At 35.0% G+C, this 18,748-nt stretch overlaps 1 protein-coding gene across 12 annotated transcripts in view; it reads right to left on the bottom strand.

The window, feature by feature from the left end:
* Positions 1 to 18,748, bottom strand: part of OSBPL8 (oxysterol binding protein like 8) — a 231,126-nt gene that overhangs the window by 100,417 nt on the left and 111,961 nt on the right. For 7 of the 12 annotated variants that reach the window (XM_033221204.1, XM_033221208.1, XM_033221207.1 and 4 more), the window contains one exon: positions 14,476 to 14,613. In XM_033221204.1, coding sequence (XP_033077095.1) covers positions 14,476 to 14,613 — 138 coding nt within the window. The remainder of the gene's footprint in view (positions 1 to 14,475; positions 14,614 to 18,748) is intronic. The other 5 variants (XM_033221206.1, XM_033221209.1, XM_033221211.1 and 2 more) reach the window with 1 other exon arrangement.

Genomic DNA, 18,748 nt, shown 5'->3' with positions numbered 1-18,748 from the left:
AGTAACAGTCCACAAACTATACTTTTAAAAAAGAAAGAATAAACATTTATTTTAAATATGATATATACAAGTTTATATAACACATGTGCATTAGAAATATCTCCCTCTCTTCCAGCCAGAGTTCACCATTATCCCCAATTCTGTTTACTCATTCCATTGTTTTATCACGTATCTACCATTATCCCTAATTCTGTTTACTCATTCCATTGTTTTATCACATATCTATCCCTATTGCCTATAATGCATTAGTAAGTTTTACTTGTTTTTAAACTTTACATGTCTTAACTTTAATTTGTTTCATAAATTCTTCCACGTTGATTCCTGTAGCTTTAAAGCATTCATTTCAAAACTGTATGGTATTCTACTGTATGAATATATTGTAATATTTATTCATTCCACTCATGACAAACATTTAGGTTTTTTCAGGTGTTTTGTTTCTATTACCAACAATTCTGCTGGTACATGTGTGAGAGTATTCCTGGAAGCATAAAAGCAAAGGATTCCAGTTTATCTTTAACTTTACCATGTAATGTCAAATTATTTTTCAAAAATGGTTCTACCAATTATGCTTCCATCAGTTGTAAATGGGAATTCATATTGATTTCATATCCTTACTGACACCTGTAATTATCAGACTTGAAAATTTTTTTTGATGTGGTAGGTGGGTATGAAATAGCAATTCATTACTATTTGGTGATTAACTACATTTGGTAATTCTTAATGATGTTGAGCATCATTTTACATTGGCCATCTGTTTTACCTTTTCTGTGAGGTATCTATTCATGTCTTTTGGACATCTTTCTGGTGAACTTTTTGGTCTTTTTGGTTAATCCATAGGAGTACTTAACTTTCTCTGGATAGTAATCCTTTGTTAGTTACATGCACTGCAATGCATCTCTACTCCCACCCTTGCCTGGTTCTGCTTTTCTTCAGGAGTATCTTGACTCTTTTTTGCTCTTTGCTTTCCCTAGAGAGTTAAGAATGGTCTTATCAAGTACTTTCAAAAAACTCCTGTTGAGATATTGATTCAAAATGCATTGACCCTATAAAATCAATGAGAAGTGATGTCATGCTGGAATAATGTTGAATTTTCCTATCATAAACATGGTCTATTTATTTAGAATACACAATCTTAATGTTCACTTTCCCACATAAGATATTTCACGTCTCTTATTAGACTTATTGTTGTGTAACATATTTTCTGCTATTTTAAGTAGTGTATCTTGAATCACATTTTGCTAACCACTTGTTATGGGTCTACAGAACTGCAGGTAACATATATTCAGTAACTTGTTAATAATATATATATTTTTTGAGGCAGGGTCTGACTCTGTCGCTCATGCTGGAGGGCAGTGATGAGATTACGGCTCACTGTAACTTCGACCTTCCTGTACTCAAGCAATCCTCCCACCTTAGCCTCCCAAGTAGCTGGGACTACACCATGCCTAACTAACTTCTTAATAATTTTAATGACTTCTATGTCAATTAGGGGGTCTGTATAGAACAGTTATTAGTTTGTTTCTTCCTTTACTTTTTATTCACTGGCTAAATTTGAAATATCTGAGATGAAGTGTAAATAGTCCACACCTTTTTCTTGTTCTAGATTCTAACTTCACAAGGTTAGGACAGATTCCGTCTATTCCTAGTTTGCTAAGAGTTTTTATTGTGACTAGATGTTAAAATTTTCAAATATGTTTTCCTTATTAGTGGGATGATAACAGTTTTTCTTCTTTAATTTGTTAAAGTGTTAAGTGGAAATCATAGATTTTCTAATATCAAACCCATCCTTGCACTACTGGAACAACCTGATGTGAGTACAATGCTTACCTTGCTAGATTCAGTTTGCTAATAATTTTTGAATTTCTGCATCTAGGTTCATGAACAATAAATGTCTTATAATTTTTTTCTCTTGCAATGTCCCTGTCTGCTTCTCATATAAAAGCCTGATTTAAGGAATGTTTCTTTTTTTCATTTTATCAGTTCTAAGATGTCACCAACTACAGGCTATATTCCTGACTTCAGAGAGGTCATAAAATACGGGGAGAGGTGGAGAGACTGATGCCAATTATAAGATATATAGCACACAGGCCAGATGTGGTGGCTCACGCTTGTAATCCTAGCACTTTGGGAGGCCAAGGTGTGTGGATCACGCGGTCAGGAGATCGAGACCAGCCTGGCCAACATGGTGAAACCCCATCTTTACTAAAAATACAAAAATTAGCTGGGCATGGTGGTGCACACCTGCAATCCCAGCTACTCAGGAGGCCGAGGCTGGAGAATTGCTTGAACCCGGGAGGCAGAGGTTGCAGTGAGTCAAGATTGTGCCACTGCACACCAGCCTGGGCGACAGAGACAGACCCCATCTCCAACAACAACAACAAAAAGATATATAGCACACATCCCAAACTCAGAATGATTTAAAAAAACAGTGTCTAACAATAACAATGACCAACAGAGATTGTAAAACACCATCAATTTAAGATTCAACTGAATTTCAGAGATGACAGAATATGTATGTGCTGGGGGGGAGAGTGTTTTTATAATTAATGAAATACAGTACTAATGTGAAATTAAACTTTTTATTTTTCCCCTAAAGGTTTGGTAGAATTTGTTTGTAAACCTGAGCTTCATGTTTTCTTTGTAAAAGTAATCTGTATTACTAATTAGGTGACTTTAAAGATTATAAAAATCACTAGAATTTTCTAATTACGGAGTCAGTTTTGGGAAATCATCTTTCCAGAAATCTGTTCATTTCATTAAATTTTTGAAATTTATTGGCTTAAAGTTGTTTATAATATCTTGTAAACATCTACGTGTATTTTTAGTTGTGTCCCCTTTCATTCCTAATGTTTCTTTTTCCGCTTAAGCTTGCCAAAGGTTTGACAATTTTACTAGCCTTTTCAAACAACCACCATCTTCCCTGATCTCAACTGTGTCTTGTCTTCTATTTAATTAACTTATTATCTTTATTATTATTTCCTTCCCTGTTTACTTTGGGTTTATTCTATTATTCTTTTTCTAGTTCCTTACTTCTGAGCCTTTCTTCTTGCCAAGTATCAGCATTAAGGCTATTATTTTTCAGATTTCCTGCTTGGAAATTGTGGGGCCTCTTTAATCAGACAGTTGTTGTCTTTCAAGAATTCTGAAAGATCCTCAGCATTATCTCTTTTAAAAATGACGCTCACCCATTAAATTTCATTCTGCAACTGATAGTTCAAACTGATGCAGACTTTATACAAATGCACAGTAGGTACTTCATGTGAATTCTCTCTGACAATGGTTTGTTATCCCACGTGTTGACGATTTTTTTTTTTTCACATCACCGCCAACATCTGGTGGTGACAGCATTTTGGATTTTAAGCTATTCTTTCTTATAGGTACACAATGGTATCTCATTTTAATTTTTTATTGATTTTAAATTATGGGCTCATATATACTTCTTTGAAGTCTGTGTTTAAAATACTCTTCTCTAAAGAACGAAGACTTGTGCCAATTCTTCCAGGCACTTGTGCATACTAATAGCCCAAATTGTTTTGAACTAAACTGAAGGGTGTTTTTGCCACAGAGATAATATGGATTTTGACCCTAAACTCATATAAATATGTGCTTGTGCTTAGAATTTCTCAAGGAAGACTCTCCCCTCCCATCATTTGACCTAGAATCAAGACCAAGACAGGCAAATATAGTCTTCCTCTGTGGGTATATTTCCCAGTTCATTAACTAAGTACGTTACCCTTCAGGACCTCTAATTTTATGAGGAGAAATCTTCAATCCAAATTTCCATCACGAATGGGCCACAGTCTTTTACTCCTTTCTCTTGCTAGAACTCAAGCTTTAGACCTTCAGAAATTAGTAGATGCTGGCTCCAGATCTCATCACCTCTGGAGTCCCGCTTTCTCAATAATTCTGCCCCTCCTGTTAATTCCCTTATTTTACTGACAACTCACATTTTAAATTTCTAAGACATTTTACTTAGTATTTTGATGTTCTTACTACAAGGATTTTTTTCTGAACATCTACTTTGCTATGTTACTGGAAATGAAAGTTTGCTTACATTAAGTTTTCATATTTCCTTACAATGTTTCCCTACTTCTTTCCCCTATATTTCCCAATTACAAATTAAACTCATGTGGGCAGGAGCTGCGAAAATCATCTTTGCACTTGCTTTCTACTACAGGACTATTTACAAGCAGGCTAAATGAAAGCCAGCTTGATAGAGGAGACTCGAAAAATACTGAATTCCCCAGTAGTTTGAATACTGAATTCAAAAGAGATCAACTTGCTAAGATTTCATTGTTTCATTCTTAAATAAAGTTTATATATCTTCAAAGTTACAACAACCAAAAAGAAGAAGAAAAAGAAAAAATTCTACGAATATGTTTGCTTTCTCTCAAAAATTATACAAACATTACTTAATAATTCTACTGATATTAGTTGGCTGTACATTTATTAAAAATACAGAAAGTCCTTTCTAGGCCTCATATAAGAAAAACAAAATTGTAGTAGTCAACTCTACAGATAAAACTTTTACCACTCTTGCTAAAAGGAGATCTCAATCTGTCCAACTTGCAAAACCCAGAAGGTTAAATCCCAACAGAAAATAGCTGAGAAAGGAGTACAGGTAATAGTTGATCATTTTTTAATGTTATATTAAGTTAAAAAAAGATATATAAAAGAACATTTTTTCAAGAAAAAAATACTCATTTGTGATATCTTAAAATCAAAACGATTGAACCCATGGAGATGCAGACTAGAAGGATGGTTACCGGAGGTTGGGAAGAGTAGTGAGAGGGTGGGGTGAGGGGAGCTAAGGACACTTAATAGGTACAAAAAAATAGCATGAATGAATACAGCCTAGTATTTGATAGCACAACAGGGTGACTATATTCAATTATAATTTAATTGTACATTTTAAAGTAACTAAAAGAGTATAATTGATTGTCTGTAACACAAAGGATAAATGCTCGAGGAAATGCATATTTTCCATGATGTGATTATTAGGCATTGCAGGCCTGTATAAAAACATCTAATGTACCCCATAAACATTTATACCTCCTGTGTACCCACAAAAATTAAAAATTATTTTAAAAAATTCTGTGGTGTTCTTAATGTTCACCTTTCTGCTTTGTTAAAGAAGCAATTAATAAGGCCTGGCAAGAATAAGACAGTTGCCCCCCATCTTTGTAAAGATAATTAAAGCTGAATTATTCATTCTTACTTTTCAATAAATGCTTTCGAAGTATTTCAGTTTCTCCTGTAGGAGTATAGGAACAGTTGAACAAAGGTACCATAACATTTTATAAGAGATTTTAAAAAAGATTTTATTTTTATATTCTGAATTTGCCAAATGTTATATTCTCTTTCATTATTCAATAGGTATTTTCATAGTTCTATGAAGCAACTACCCACAGACAAGGAACTTCAAAACAGAAAACAGCCAATTTTAAAAAATAACTTGAAATCTAAATTACAGATATTTAATGCATTAAGGATTTTAAAACTCAGATGAAAGTTAGCATAATCTGTAATTATACTACCTCTAAAGAAACAACCTCTGGCTACAAAACAAAGCACAGCATTTGAGCGGGAAATTAAAGATAATGGAGGGGTGGGTCTAACTACAAGCCCTCTTTCGGGTAAAACAATTTTCCAAAATATAGTATATTCAAGAACACATTTGTTATATGTGTATAGTACAGTCCTATGTATGTTCAGAACTGATACTAGAAATATCTTAACAAGACAGGAGGAACTGCTTCGATTCATGGAGGAAAGTGATTTCTAGGTCTTTCTTATCTGTGAACCACTTAAATGAAGGCATTCTGAGTGTCTAACCAGTAATATCTAATGCTGTCACCCTGAGGAATCTGGTACAGTATCTTCACGTTAGCAAATTGTATGAAAGAAAATCTCCTGTGTGTTTTCTATGAAGTAGTGGATACTGACTTATATTTTTAGTGCTGCTAGAGCATTTAAAGTGAAGGGACTCTGCAGGTTTAAGAGAATGTACTAAGAGATAAGAGACACAAAACTAAAAATAGATATTTTAATTCAAGCCTAGCTAAACCAAGCAGAGTCTGTTAATTTTGATAAAACTGATTAAGCAGGTTAAAGTTTTTGTTTTAAAAGTTTTAAAATTTTAAAGACTTAAAAATTACTTTGAAATTGACTCATTTAAGTTTTAGTAAAGCAATACTATATATTCTCTCACAAAGCACTATAACTGAAAGATTTTTTAAAAAAATAAAAACATACAAAATAGCTTTTTACAACCAAGAATGAAAGAGTAGTTACAGGGTAAGTTACAGTATTTCATGAAGCTTTGATAAGAATCTCAAACATGACACAGAAGAAATTGCCTATTTGCCCATGAGATGAGCTATAATTTAGTCTCCAGGCTCCTTTGGCATTGTCCTTAAATGCAGAGGAGGAAAGGGTGAAAGCAAACCTAATTAATCTACATTTCTGTCTTTTTTATTTTTTTGAGACAGTCTCGCTCTGTCACCAAGGCTGGCGTGCAGTGGCGCTATCTTGGCTCACTGCAACGTCTGCCTCCCAAGTTCAAGTGATTCTCCTTCCTCAGCCTCCCAAGTAGCTGGGACTACAGGCATGCACCACCACGCCTGGCTAATTTTAATATTTTTAGTAAAGATGGTTTCACCACGTTGGCCAGGCTGGTCTCAAATACCTGACCTCAGGAGATCCGCCCACCTCGGCCTCCCAAAGTTCTGCTATTATAGGGATGAGACACTGCACCCGGCCCTTACATATCTGTCTTTCTTAATAAACAATTGAAATACGTTTGGCTCAAATAAATCAAAACAAATACCATCTTCTTTAAGAGACTATAATTATATTTAAGGTAAAATTATTTTAAAGTAAACTGATACTAAGCCTTTGAATAAGGAAAACAATCTAGAAAATACACAATTTTTTGAATAATCCAATTCACCATAATCTAAACATATAACAAATAAAAATGTATTTTGGTGTGTGTGGGGTAAGGAGAATCAGTCTCCCCAGCTCTTAAAAAAATACTAGGCGGGCGTGGTAGCTCACGCCTGTAATCCCAGCACTTTGGGAGGCCGAGGCGGGTGGATCACAAGGTCAGGAGATCGAGACCATCCTGGCTAAGATGGTGAAACCCCATCTCTGCTAAAAATACAAAAAATTAGCTGGGCGCGTTGGCAGGTGCCTGTAGTCCCAGCTACTCGGGAGGCTGAGACAGGAGAATGGCATGAACCCGGGAGGTGGAGCTTGCAGTGAGCCGAGATCACGCCACTGCACTCTAGCCTGGGTGATGAGCAAGACTCCATTTCAAAAAAAAAAAAAAATACTAAAACGATAGAACAAAACCAGAGTGCAAAAAACTTCAAAACTGCTTTTAAAGAATGATAAGCTACATTAAGTGGTATGAGTCAACATACATGATAGAGATTCAGCTAGAAACATGAATGAGAATAGATGAAATTCTTAAATTGATGGTAAGCAATCATTCATTTATTATGCATGTAATTTAAGGCATTTAACTCTCTTTACAACACTGCTTGAAGAAATCAAACATACCTATTATAATAACAATATAAAGCAGCACGTTGTGAAATCCCCAAAGCAGTGATATAAGAATTTTGAAAACTGAGATAACAGTATCACCTAAGAAAGCCTTATAAAAGAGAACAGATTTAAACTACACCTTCAAGAATGAGAAGTATTTGGATAAGCAAGTGGAAAGGAGAAGCATATTCCACAACAGAAGACCAGCACAAATGAAAATACAGTCTCACTGGGAAACAGTGAAGAAAGTTATCTAGCCGGGTCCATGATGATGAGAAACACAAGATGAAATTGGAAGAGTACAGTAAAATCAGACATACTAAGAACCTTGACTACTAAAGATTATGGAAGCCTAAATTTATGCTCTCAATTGCTGGTTTCCACTTGCTGGTCCAAATGTTGCTACATCAGACACACTTGGAGAGCTTTATAAACACATTATGTTACTGAGCCTCACCCTTAGAGATTCTGAAAGAGTGGAGTGAAATCCATATCTAAGCAAAGCTTCCAGGTGACTCAGATACAGCTAGACTTAGGTGCTACTGCTCTAAGCAACAGTAAACCACTGCCTTTTTGAGAATGAGAGTGACATAAATGTAGCCATCGCACTAGTTTTTTATAGTTAAAAGCTTTAATAATAAAAAGTGGTACACTCATTTAAAATTTTATATTTTTCTTTTATTCATATTATTTCCCTCAGAGATCTACTTCATAGGATCCATGTGTTCTTTGGTCATATACACCTATAAGAACCCTGAACCCATCATAATCTCACCAAAATATGTAAAAATTAATTTCTTGTTTGGTTGTTTTGTTAAGAAAGATGAACTGGAATGCTGGAGGGCAAGGTTCTAATAGCAGTTAGGAGGCTGTGGAACTACTGAGTAATGCAGGCATAAAATGACAGAGATCTAACCAAGATGGTAAAAGTAAGAATAAAAATAAAGAGATAAATCGGAGCCTTGACACTTTATAACTTCTAAAAGAAAACACAGAAAGTATCCTTTGCAACTTTAGAGTAGGCAAAACTTGCTTTAATAGGAAAAATGTTTGAATCATAGAAAAAACCGATAAATTGGGTATCAATGAAATTCTGCTCTTTGAAAGAAAGCATTAAGAAAATAAGAAAGCATGCCCAGACTGGAAGAAAGTACTCTCAATACACATGGCTATCAAAATGATATTAAAATGTATTAAAGAATCTTTAAAACGTAATAATACAAACAAGACAATTTTCAAATGGGCAAACATATGAAATGAAACTTCGCAAAAAGAAGATGTAAAAGATGGCCTGGCCGGGCGCGGTGGCTCAAGCCTGTAATCCCAGCACTTTGGGAGGCCGAGAAGGGCGGATCACGAGGTCAGGAGATCGAGACCATCCTGGCTAACATGGTGAAACCCCGTCTCTACTAAAAAATACAAAAACTAGCCGGGCGAGGTGGCGGGCGCCTGTAGTCCCAGCTACTCGGGAGGCTGAGGCAGGAGAATGGCACATAAACCCGGGAGGCGGAGCTTGCGATGAGCTGAGATCCGGCCACTGCACTCCAGCCTGGGCGACAGAGCGAGACTCCGCCTCCAAAAAAAAAAAAAAAAAGATGGCCAATGAGTATATGAGATGCTCAACATCATCAGTAATGAGGGAAATGTAAACTGAAACCACAGTATACCACTAAACACCTACTGGAATGACAAAAATAAAAAAGATCAAGGATGTAGAGCCACTGGATTGCTCACACACTGCCTAAGAGGAATGTAAGAATGGTACAACTACTTTGGAAAACAGCTTGGCCATTTCTTAGAAAGTAAAACAAACACTCGCCATACAATTCAGCAACTGCACTCCTAGGTACCACCCCCCAAAAAAATGTATCTCCAAAGCACTGTATACATAATGGAATTCTATCACAATACTCAAGAGTCAAAGTTTGAAAAACTTGAACCTCCAAAAATATGACAAAATTGCTTGGAACTTAAGAAGTCTGAGTTTTATCTAAGTTCAAATTTTAGCTCTATTACATACTATGTAGACTTGTAAACCTTACCAACTGCTCAGTTTCATCATTTGTAAAATGGGGGGAATAATTATTTATACACCATAAAGTCCTTGTAAGAACTGCATATAAAAACTCTCAGAGACATGAGGACCTTTAAACGTTATTCACTATATTATCAATAAGCTTTTGGAACTCTAATTCTTTCCATTCAGAAGCTAAAATGCTGGTCATGAGTACTTGAGATATGATAGATACATCAGAGGCTTTCTGGACATTGGTTTATCTCCTCCAGCAGATAATCTTCACCATGACCAAAAGCTAACAGATAATCTTATTCTAAACAAAACCCCTGAACATGAAAACTGTGATATGGAATTTCCGTGGAAAAACCAGAGGAAGTATTTTGCTTTACAAAAAGCCAATGGGTTGACTTTAACAAAGAAGTACAGCTATTATGTAATTTACTCTAAAAATATTAATTTATTCATAAACTTACCTAGGAACGTTAAAGTGCAAATAAAGATATGACTAACACTGTGGCTGCTTTAAATGCAAAAATTAGAGGGTTAAACATGGGCCATCCATACTAAAAGAAGTTCTAAATGAGCCTCTAAAAGATACTGAAGTATAGGAAAGCCTGAAATGTCAGCCTTCAACCCAAATGGAATTATTTTTTATTTAAAATCCTGATGACAGTAATGATAATAATCGTTATTATTATTATATCAGCTATCATGAGTGGTTATCATATACCAGGTGCTAGGCTTTATATACATATTAATTCATTTTAAACTCTAATAAAATCCTATGTGCTAAATACTATTATCTTCATTTTACCAATGATTGAAACATAATAAATACATTAAAATCCATGAGTTCCTCATGATTTAAAAAAACTTAAAAGGCAAAAAGAAATTGTCACCACTGGAATTAGACTTCACATCATGCCTTCAATCAAAAAAGTAATACTTTGCAGTAAACAAACACCCACAGAGCCTACCTTTTTTGTAGGAACTAACTATATTTCACATTTACCAAGTAACCCTAAGTGATGATCTCGTATATGAAGAAAAATTTCATTAACATGTATAAAAAGAACGACAGAATTATAAAATCACCATTTTTCAGCTCCTAATATTGTAACTGATTCAGTTAATGATCATCAAAGGATTTAAACATCTTTCAGTAAAAAGTTGACGTGGGACAGGATTTTTGCAAGGTGCCAAACATATCATCTTTATCTTCACTTTCAAGTCATAAGGAAAGAAAAGATGCAACTTTCAATGAAGAGAATCAGGCTATCCTCACCTAAATCTACCAATCTTGTATCACTAGCAGCAGCAGGACAATCAGATATTAAGTGAATTCTTATGTGATGCAGCCTGAAGTACTACACACTCCCTACAAAGTATTCCTGCCAAAAATGCTCTAGCTAGATACAATCAAGCCTTTGCATTTAACTTCTACTTTATAGAAATTATAGAAGATAGAGAAATTAAGTAATACTGCAAAGAAGCAATCAAACACATCTAAAAAAATCAAACACTCTATAGGACATTGGCCATGATCCCTTTTTTTTAGATGGAGTTTTTCTCTTATTGCCCAGGCTGGAGTGCAAATGGCGCGATCTCGACTCACTGAAACCTACGCCTCCCGGGTTCAAGTGATTCTCCTGCCTCAGCCTCTTGAGTACCTAGGATTACAGGTGCCTGCCACCACGAGCAGCTAATTTTTTGTATTTTTAGCAGAGATGGGGTTTCACCATGTTGGCCAGGCTGGTCTCGAACTCCTGACCTCAGGTAATCCACCCACCTCGGTCTCCCAAAGTGCTGGGATTACAGGCATGAGCCACTGCGCCCGGTCAGCCAAGTTTCTTAAACCCGTCAAAGACAAAGAAAACAAAAGTAAACAAGGAGACACTTTAGGATTAAGGACGTAATGACATAACCAAATAACATGTATGGACTTTATTTGGTTTCAGCAAGCCCACTGCAGAAAGATTTGGGGAAAACTAGGTGAAATTTAAATATAGACTAGGTGTTAGGTTATGTTAAGTAATTAACATCAATTTTGTTAGACGTAATAAAGGTTTTATGGTTATATAAGAAAATGTGCTCATTTTTTAGACACATTAAGTATTTTGCGGTAAATAATGAGGTCTGTAATTTACTCTAAATATTCATGCTGTACTCCAAATAAATGAAACAAATAAAACAAAAGGTTAATAACTGCTTACATCTACACAATGGGTATATTAGTGTTCGTTGTACTCTTCTTTTAACTTCCCTGTTTGCCTGAAAACATTTATAATAAATATAAACAAGTGTAGTTTTAATTATTAGTAACTAACCCTTTTGTTGGTTCATTAACTCCTAAGTTAAATAATTCCTCTAAATAGTCTAGTGCACAGATACATGAATCAGAGAAACCATATCTACTACAGTCAAAATTCTGGTACATAGTGCAAAAAAACCAGGTCGGTTGCATTGTTTCAGCATTTTATCTTAATGAAGCTTATTTATACCAGAGTGTGTACCACATACCGTTTTTCAAGTCTTCCAAAAAGCATTTTGGCAACAAAAATGCTGACTTTTCAAAAATACCACTGACAACTAAGTAATACATGTTATAATTATTTTCATCTTGTTACATAAAATTTTTATAGTTCCTTCAATGCTATATGAAAGTGTTTTCATCTAATATATAGCTAGAAAAACATTTTCTATTGAAATAAAGTACAGGCCAGGTGTGGAGGCTCACGCCTGTAATCCCAGCACTTTGGGAGGCCGAGGTGGGCGGATCACAAGGTCAAGAAATCAAGACCATCCTGACCAACACGGTGAAACTCCGTCTCTACAAAAAAAATACAAAAATTAGCTGGGCATGATGGCGTGCACCTGTAATCCCAGCTAGTCAGGAGGCTGAGGCAGGAGAATCGCTTGAACCCAGGAGACGGAGGTTACAGTGAGCTGAGATCGCGCCACTGCACTCTACTCTGGTGACAGAGTAAGACTCTGTCTCAAAAAAAAAGAAAAGAAAGAAAGTAGAAAATGATCATGTAACTTACTATTTACAAGGTAGTACTCATTTAAAAAGTTACTAAAGCCAAATTTCAAAAGATAATTCATAAAGTTACATCAAACCTGACTAATTACACAGTATGACAGAACTCTAAATTTAATTTTTTAAAATAATAGCCTAAGTATACATTAACTTTCAAAACACCAAATTTCATTTCTCAGTTTTAAAAGCAGAAGTCCTTCCACCACAGCTATGAGTAGTACTACAGGAGATTTCTGTACATTTGATTAAATAAACTTCAGCTGAGAAGCAGAATCCATTATACAAAACTTATCAACTAGGAATTAGAAAGTGTGATCCCCGAACTTCTGAGAGTACCCAAAGACCCTTCCAGAGGGTCTGCAAGGTGAAAACTAGTTTCATAATACTTTTCCATTATGTTGCCATTTTCATTGATGGCACAAAAGCAATGTTGGGTAAAACTGCTGGCAACTTAGCACAAATCAAGGCAGAGGCACCAAACTGGAGTAGTAGGCACTGAATTCTTCAGTCATGCACTCACAGAAGAATGACAGTTTCACTTACTGCTGTCCTTGATGAAGAAGTAAAAATTATTGCTCTTGAACCTTTAGTACACAAGATTTTAATATTCTGTGCAACAGAATGAGAAGTGTACATAAAGCCCTTCTCTGTACTGTATTTTTTAATGTGTCAACACTTGGAAGATCTGCATAATTCAGTAAGCAAATATTTTCCAAATGACTAATGCATGACGTTACAAAATCACGCATGAGTAAAGAGCCATTCGAAATTCAAGAGTGAATTTTAAGAGTATAGAAAGTGTACTGATAGCGCTTCAGTTTCCAGATTGCAATTAACATGAAGAAAATGACTACTAGTCAAGTTTTGACATATTATCAAAGAATATCTATAATTATGTATAAAACCTAACAATGTAATCCTCCTTTTCCAGCTCTCTCTCTCTCTCTCTCTCTCTCTATATATATATATACACATATATATACATATATATGCGTGAGACCAGATTTTATTCATATACTTCAATCGGATCATCATATTATAACAGACTATAGAAGCAGATACAAAAATGTAGGTGTCTTTTAAGCTAGACATTAAAGGGATTTGCAAAAACTGCCAAAAAGTAGTTCTTAATCATGGATGATTTTGTCCCTCAAGGGACACCTGGCAACATCTGGAAACATTTCTGGTTGTCACAACTGGGGAAACTGCTATTGACATCTACTGGGTAGAGGCCAGGGATACTGCTAAACATCATATAATGCACAGGATAGCCCTCCACAACAAAAAACTGTCCAGGCCAAAATAGTGCCAAGGTTGAGAAATCCTGAAAATAGTTCCAAGGTTGAGAAATCCTGGGATAAACCAATACCAACCTTCTCAATCAACTTTTTGGGGAGTAAAGGGAGAGAAAACCTTGTAATTCTTAATAAAAATGTTACTTATATTAACATGTAATCGGTTTATTCCTTTAAACGGATTAAATTTTTAAATTTCTAGTTTTAATTTACAATATAACAAATATCAATAGATATAACTCACATAAAGAAAAGTGCTTCACAGTCTTCAATAATTTTTAAGACTAGAAAGGAACCATGAGACCAAAAAGTGTAAGAATCACCAAATTAGATGAATGATATAACCAATGAAGTATGTTGGAGAATATTAAAAAAATTGAAAGTCTAAAGGAAAGTGTACTCATTTCAAGAGTATTATAGATGACCTAAACAAAACAAACGAAACCCCTTACAAAACCAAATAGTTAAAAAGAAAAAAAATATGATAGTCCCCAGATGTCATTCTCCCCTTCTCCCCTCCAAAAACAAAAACAAAAACAAAACAATACATGAAAATCACAACTTCCTACCCTGGCTATGAGGACTTGCTGGACTAAGAGATGGCTGATACAAATCTTTGGTTGGTGTTGGATAAGCTTCTTTTCCTTGGCGCTGACTCATCTTTCCTGGTGTCAGAAGTTGAGATTCGTCACTGTTTGCTACAACAGCTCAAGGAAAGAAGAGAAAAATAATTAGTACTAAAGTCATAGATTTACATAATAGTATAGTTAACAACATGGAATAAGATCATAACTGAAATGGTCTTGGTGGTTATATTCATTTTACCAACTCAATACTTTAATAAATTATCATAGTCATCTTGTTTTCATGTTGGTTTGTTATTGATCCAAGAAGAATTGACTAACAGGTATGTTTGAGTCAAATATACAAATTATAGACATTATAATAATGAAACTGATAATGAATGGCCTAAGGTTTACTGTGTGCCTTCCATTGTGCTATTTATTTACTCTATATTTACCAACAAAACAATAAGCAAAAGAGTCATTTCCCCCCAAAAAAATACAAATGGTCAATAAATATATATAGATACTCAGTCTCATTAGTAATCAGAAAAACTACAAATTACTAGCAGTATAAAATAATATTTGACATTCACTAGAATTTCTACTCTAATTTCTAATTTTCATGAAAAGTCAGTATGATAACTGTTTTAGAGAGGGGGAAACTTGAGGGTCAGAGATTGCCTTGCCTAAGGCTAAACAGTAAGTAATAGAGGCAAGATTCTAACTCAGAACCATTTGGTTCCAAAGTCTGTCTCTTAAAGCTTGCTGCCCCAATACCCAATTTAAGTAGTGCTTTGAAGTTGCTTCTCACCCATTTGGCCATCCTACTATCTATTGCTCAGTAACAGTGAGCCAGGCCCAGTTTCAGAGAGCAGAAACAAAGTGAAAACACTCAATGAAAACAGGGTAAACTGCCAAGTCCAAAGTACCTGAAGATCTCCACATTCTTTCATTTTATATTCCTATGCTTTCAGCCTATAAAAACTCAAGTTTCATCTTAAGAAAGGACGATTTACTAGCACTTTGGCAAGCCAAGGTAGGTGGATCACCAGAGGCCAGGAGTTCGAGACCACCCTGGCCAACGTGGCGAAACGCAGTATCTACTAAAACTACAAAAATTAGGTGAACGTGTTGGCACGCCTGTAATCCCAGCTACTAGGGAGGCTGAGGCAGGAGAATTGCTTGAACCCGGGGGGCGGAGGTTGCAGCGAGCAGAGATTGTGCCATTACACTCCAGCCTGGGCAACAAGAGCAAAATTCCATCCCCAAAAAAAAGATGATTTGGTCTCCACCATAGGTTTTATTTGTCAACACAGACATTCAGAATTTCACATTCACCTTTTTCTCATCACATCCTTTAAATCTAATTAAAATGTTTTCTATTGTGACAGTTCTCAAAATTTTATTTCAGCTCCTTAGATTCCAAAGTAAAAATATAAAAACACTGCACTTTGCATTCAAAATATAAAAAATTATTTTTCCAAGTCAATTTAAAAAAATAGACTGATGACTCCCAACTTCATATCCCCCACTAAACTCAAACTTACATACCCAATTGCCTGCCTTATAATCACCTCTTATTTACAGGCATCTCAAATTTACATAGAATGTAATTTTTGATTCTGCTCATCCTCCAAACCTGCCTCTCCCCAATCTCAGTTTGTGCCATCACTACTCCCCTGCCACTACTTTCTCAGGCCAAAACCTTAGATGTGTTTTTATTTTTCTCTTTCTCTTACTGAGCAATCTTTTAAAATCATAAGCTCCTGCCATAATAGTCTTCTTGGTATTTCCTCAAGAAAGGCCATCTTTTGCCCAGTCACAGGGCTTTATATCTCTTGTTCTTTCTACCTGGAATATTCCTACCCCAGATCATCACATTATTGGCTCCTCTCATTTGTTGTCTGGGCTCAAATGTCATCTCTTCAGAAAAGCCCTTTGGTTTCTTCATGGTGTTTTTTAGTACGTTCTTAATTTTAACATAGCACAATTAAGCATTTTTTTTTTTTAGGGTTAGTACCCACCACTTCACAGTTATACTCTATTACTTTACCCTACATGATTTTCACTGTAGCTCCTATCATTATCTGAAATAATATAGTTTATTTATTGCTTGTCTTCCTCCAGTAGACATTAAATTCCATGAGAAGGAAGTTTTGTCTGCCTTATTTTCCCATAAATTCTCAAGTCCTGGTAAACTTCCTGCCATATTGAAGGTGTTGCTTCCTACCATACTAAAGATGTTCAATAAAATTCTATTGAATGAATCAATAAATCAACTTGATATTTTTCGAAAACATCATAAAGTATATGGTGTCTCTTTCAGTTACTAAATCCAACATTCATTTGATTCCTAAAAATAATTATTAAAAAATAATTTTAAATGTATGGTACTGATGCAGAGAGATAAACTGACCTAAAGAACATAGCAGACAGCTTTCAGAAACAGACACATACATACATGGAGTTCAGATATACAACAGAAATAGGGAAAATAAATTACTCAGTTCACCATAGGAGGTTATCAACTGGTCATCAATATTGGAAAAGTAGATAGAACTCTACTTCTTACCACACGCAAAGAATAGTTCTATGAAGACTACAGACACAATGTAAAAAGCAAAACTGGAAAACCTTTAGAATAAGAGAGTATCTTCATAAACTTGGGACAGAGATTCCTTTAAAAAGACACAAAAAAGCACTAACCCAAAAATAAAAAAATCAGTAAGTTCAATATGAAAAGTATAAATTGCTTTAAAGGTATCACAAACTGAAAAGGCACAAAACAAGATATTTGCAACACCCATAATTAACAAAATGTTGGTATCTAGAATGCTCTTCAAAAAAAAAAACTTCTATAAATCAATAGAAAAAGAACATCATCATAATAGCAAAATAAGGCAAAGACTTGAACAGTGATTCACAGAAGAAAACTGCAAATGGGCAATCAATGTATGAAAAGATGTTCATCCTTTTTTAGTACTGAGGCAAATACAAATCAAAATAATAAATATTTTATACTCAGTAAAATTAACAAAGATTAATCTCTGATAATACCAAATACTGATGAGGATGGGATCATCGAGATGTCTTAAGCACTATTAGTGGAGTATACATTAATACAAGCACTTTGGAAAACAATGTGAGCTTCTTATATAAAATTGAATACCCTGTGGGTCTGACAATTCCACTCTTGGTATCTAGAGAAACTCTCACAGGTGTGTACCAAGAGGCAAGAATAAGAATGTTCATAGCAACACTGTTCATAGCAGTAAAAACTAAAATAACATATTCATCAATTGAAAAAAATGAATTTTAATAAATTGTGGCATATGCATATAATGAAATAGTATATAGCACTAAAAAGGAATGATCTAGTTCTGTAACAAACAACATGATTGAATACTAAAAGTAAAATGTTAATTACAGCCAGGCACAGTGGCTTGCATCTATAATCCCAGCTACTCAGGGGGCTGAGATGGGAGGATTGCTTGAGGCCAGGAGTTCAAGACCGGCCTAGGCAACAAAACAAGATCTATCTCTAAAGGAAATAAAAATAAAAAAAAGTTAGCTGGGCGTGGTAGCTCATGCTGTAATCCTAGCATGGCAGGCATCTGTAGTCCCAGCTACTAGGGAGGCTGAGGTGGGAGCATCACTTGAACCCAGGTGTTCGAAGCTGCAGTAAGCTGTGATAACACCAAAGAACCCTAGGGTGGGCAACACAGCAAGATCCTGTCTCTTTAAAAACTTAAAAAAAAAAAAAAAGTAACTGCAAACAGCAAGTCCTGGAAGATTATATAAACCATGACACCATTCTTTTAAAATTAAAAACCAAGCAAAATCTAGTGATACATACGTGAGTAAAAAACAACAACAAAACCAACTTTTTAAAAAGCAAAGAATAATAAAAAGAAAAAATACAACCTAGTCATGCCCTCTTGGGGCAGGCTCAGGGATAAAAAAGTAGCAGATAGAAAGACAGAAGGTACATGGAAGATTTTAGTTCTTAAGCTGAGTGATAGGTCAGTAAGTGCTCATTGTACAATTATGCTCTCATTTACATATGACACATATTCTTTTGTGTCATATCAGACAGAACATTTAACGCTAATTTAAAATACTTTATAAGAACCACTAGCAGAATTAACGTAGGTTTTAGTATTCTGCCAGTAAAACATAGGTGTCTATGTCTTGAATAACTTTAAAACAGCCTGAACTGTAAAGTTAGCTCTATTCACCCTTTCTAATCCATTTTCAATGGAAGTATTACTATATG

Source organism: Trachypithecus francoisi, unplaced genomic scaffold (assembly GCF_009764315.1).
Source record: "Trachypithecus francoisi isolate TF-2019V2 unplaced genomic scaffold, Tfra_2.0 Lachesis_group11, whole genome shotgun sequence".
NCBI lineage: Eukaryota > Metazoa > Chordata > Mammalia > Primates > Cercopithecidae > Trachypithecus > Trachypithecus francoisi.
The sequence above is the reverse complement of the archived record's forward strand: the minus strand, read 5'-3'. Positions and strand labels throughout refer to the sequence as shown.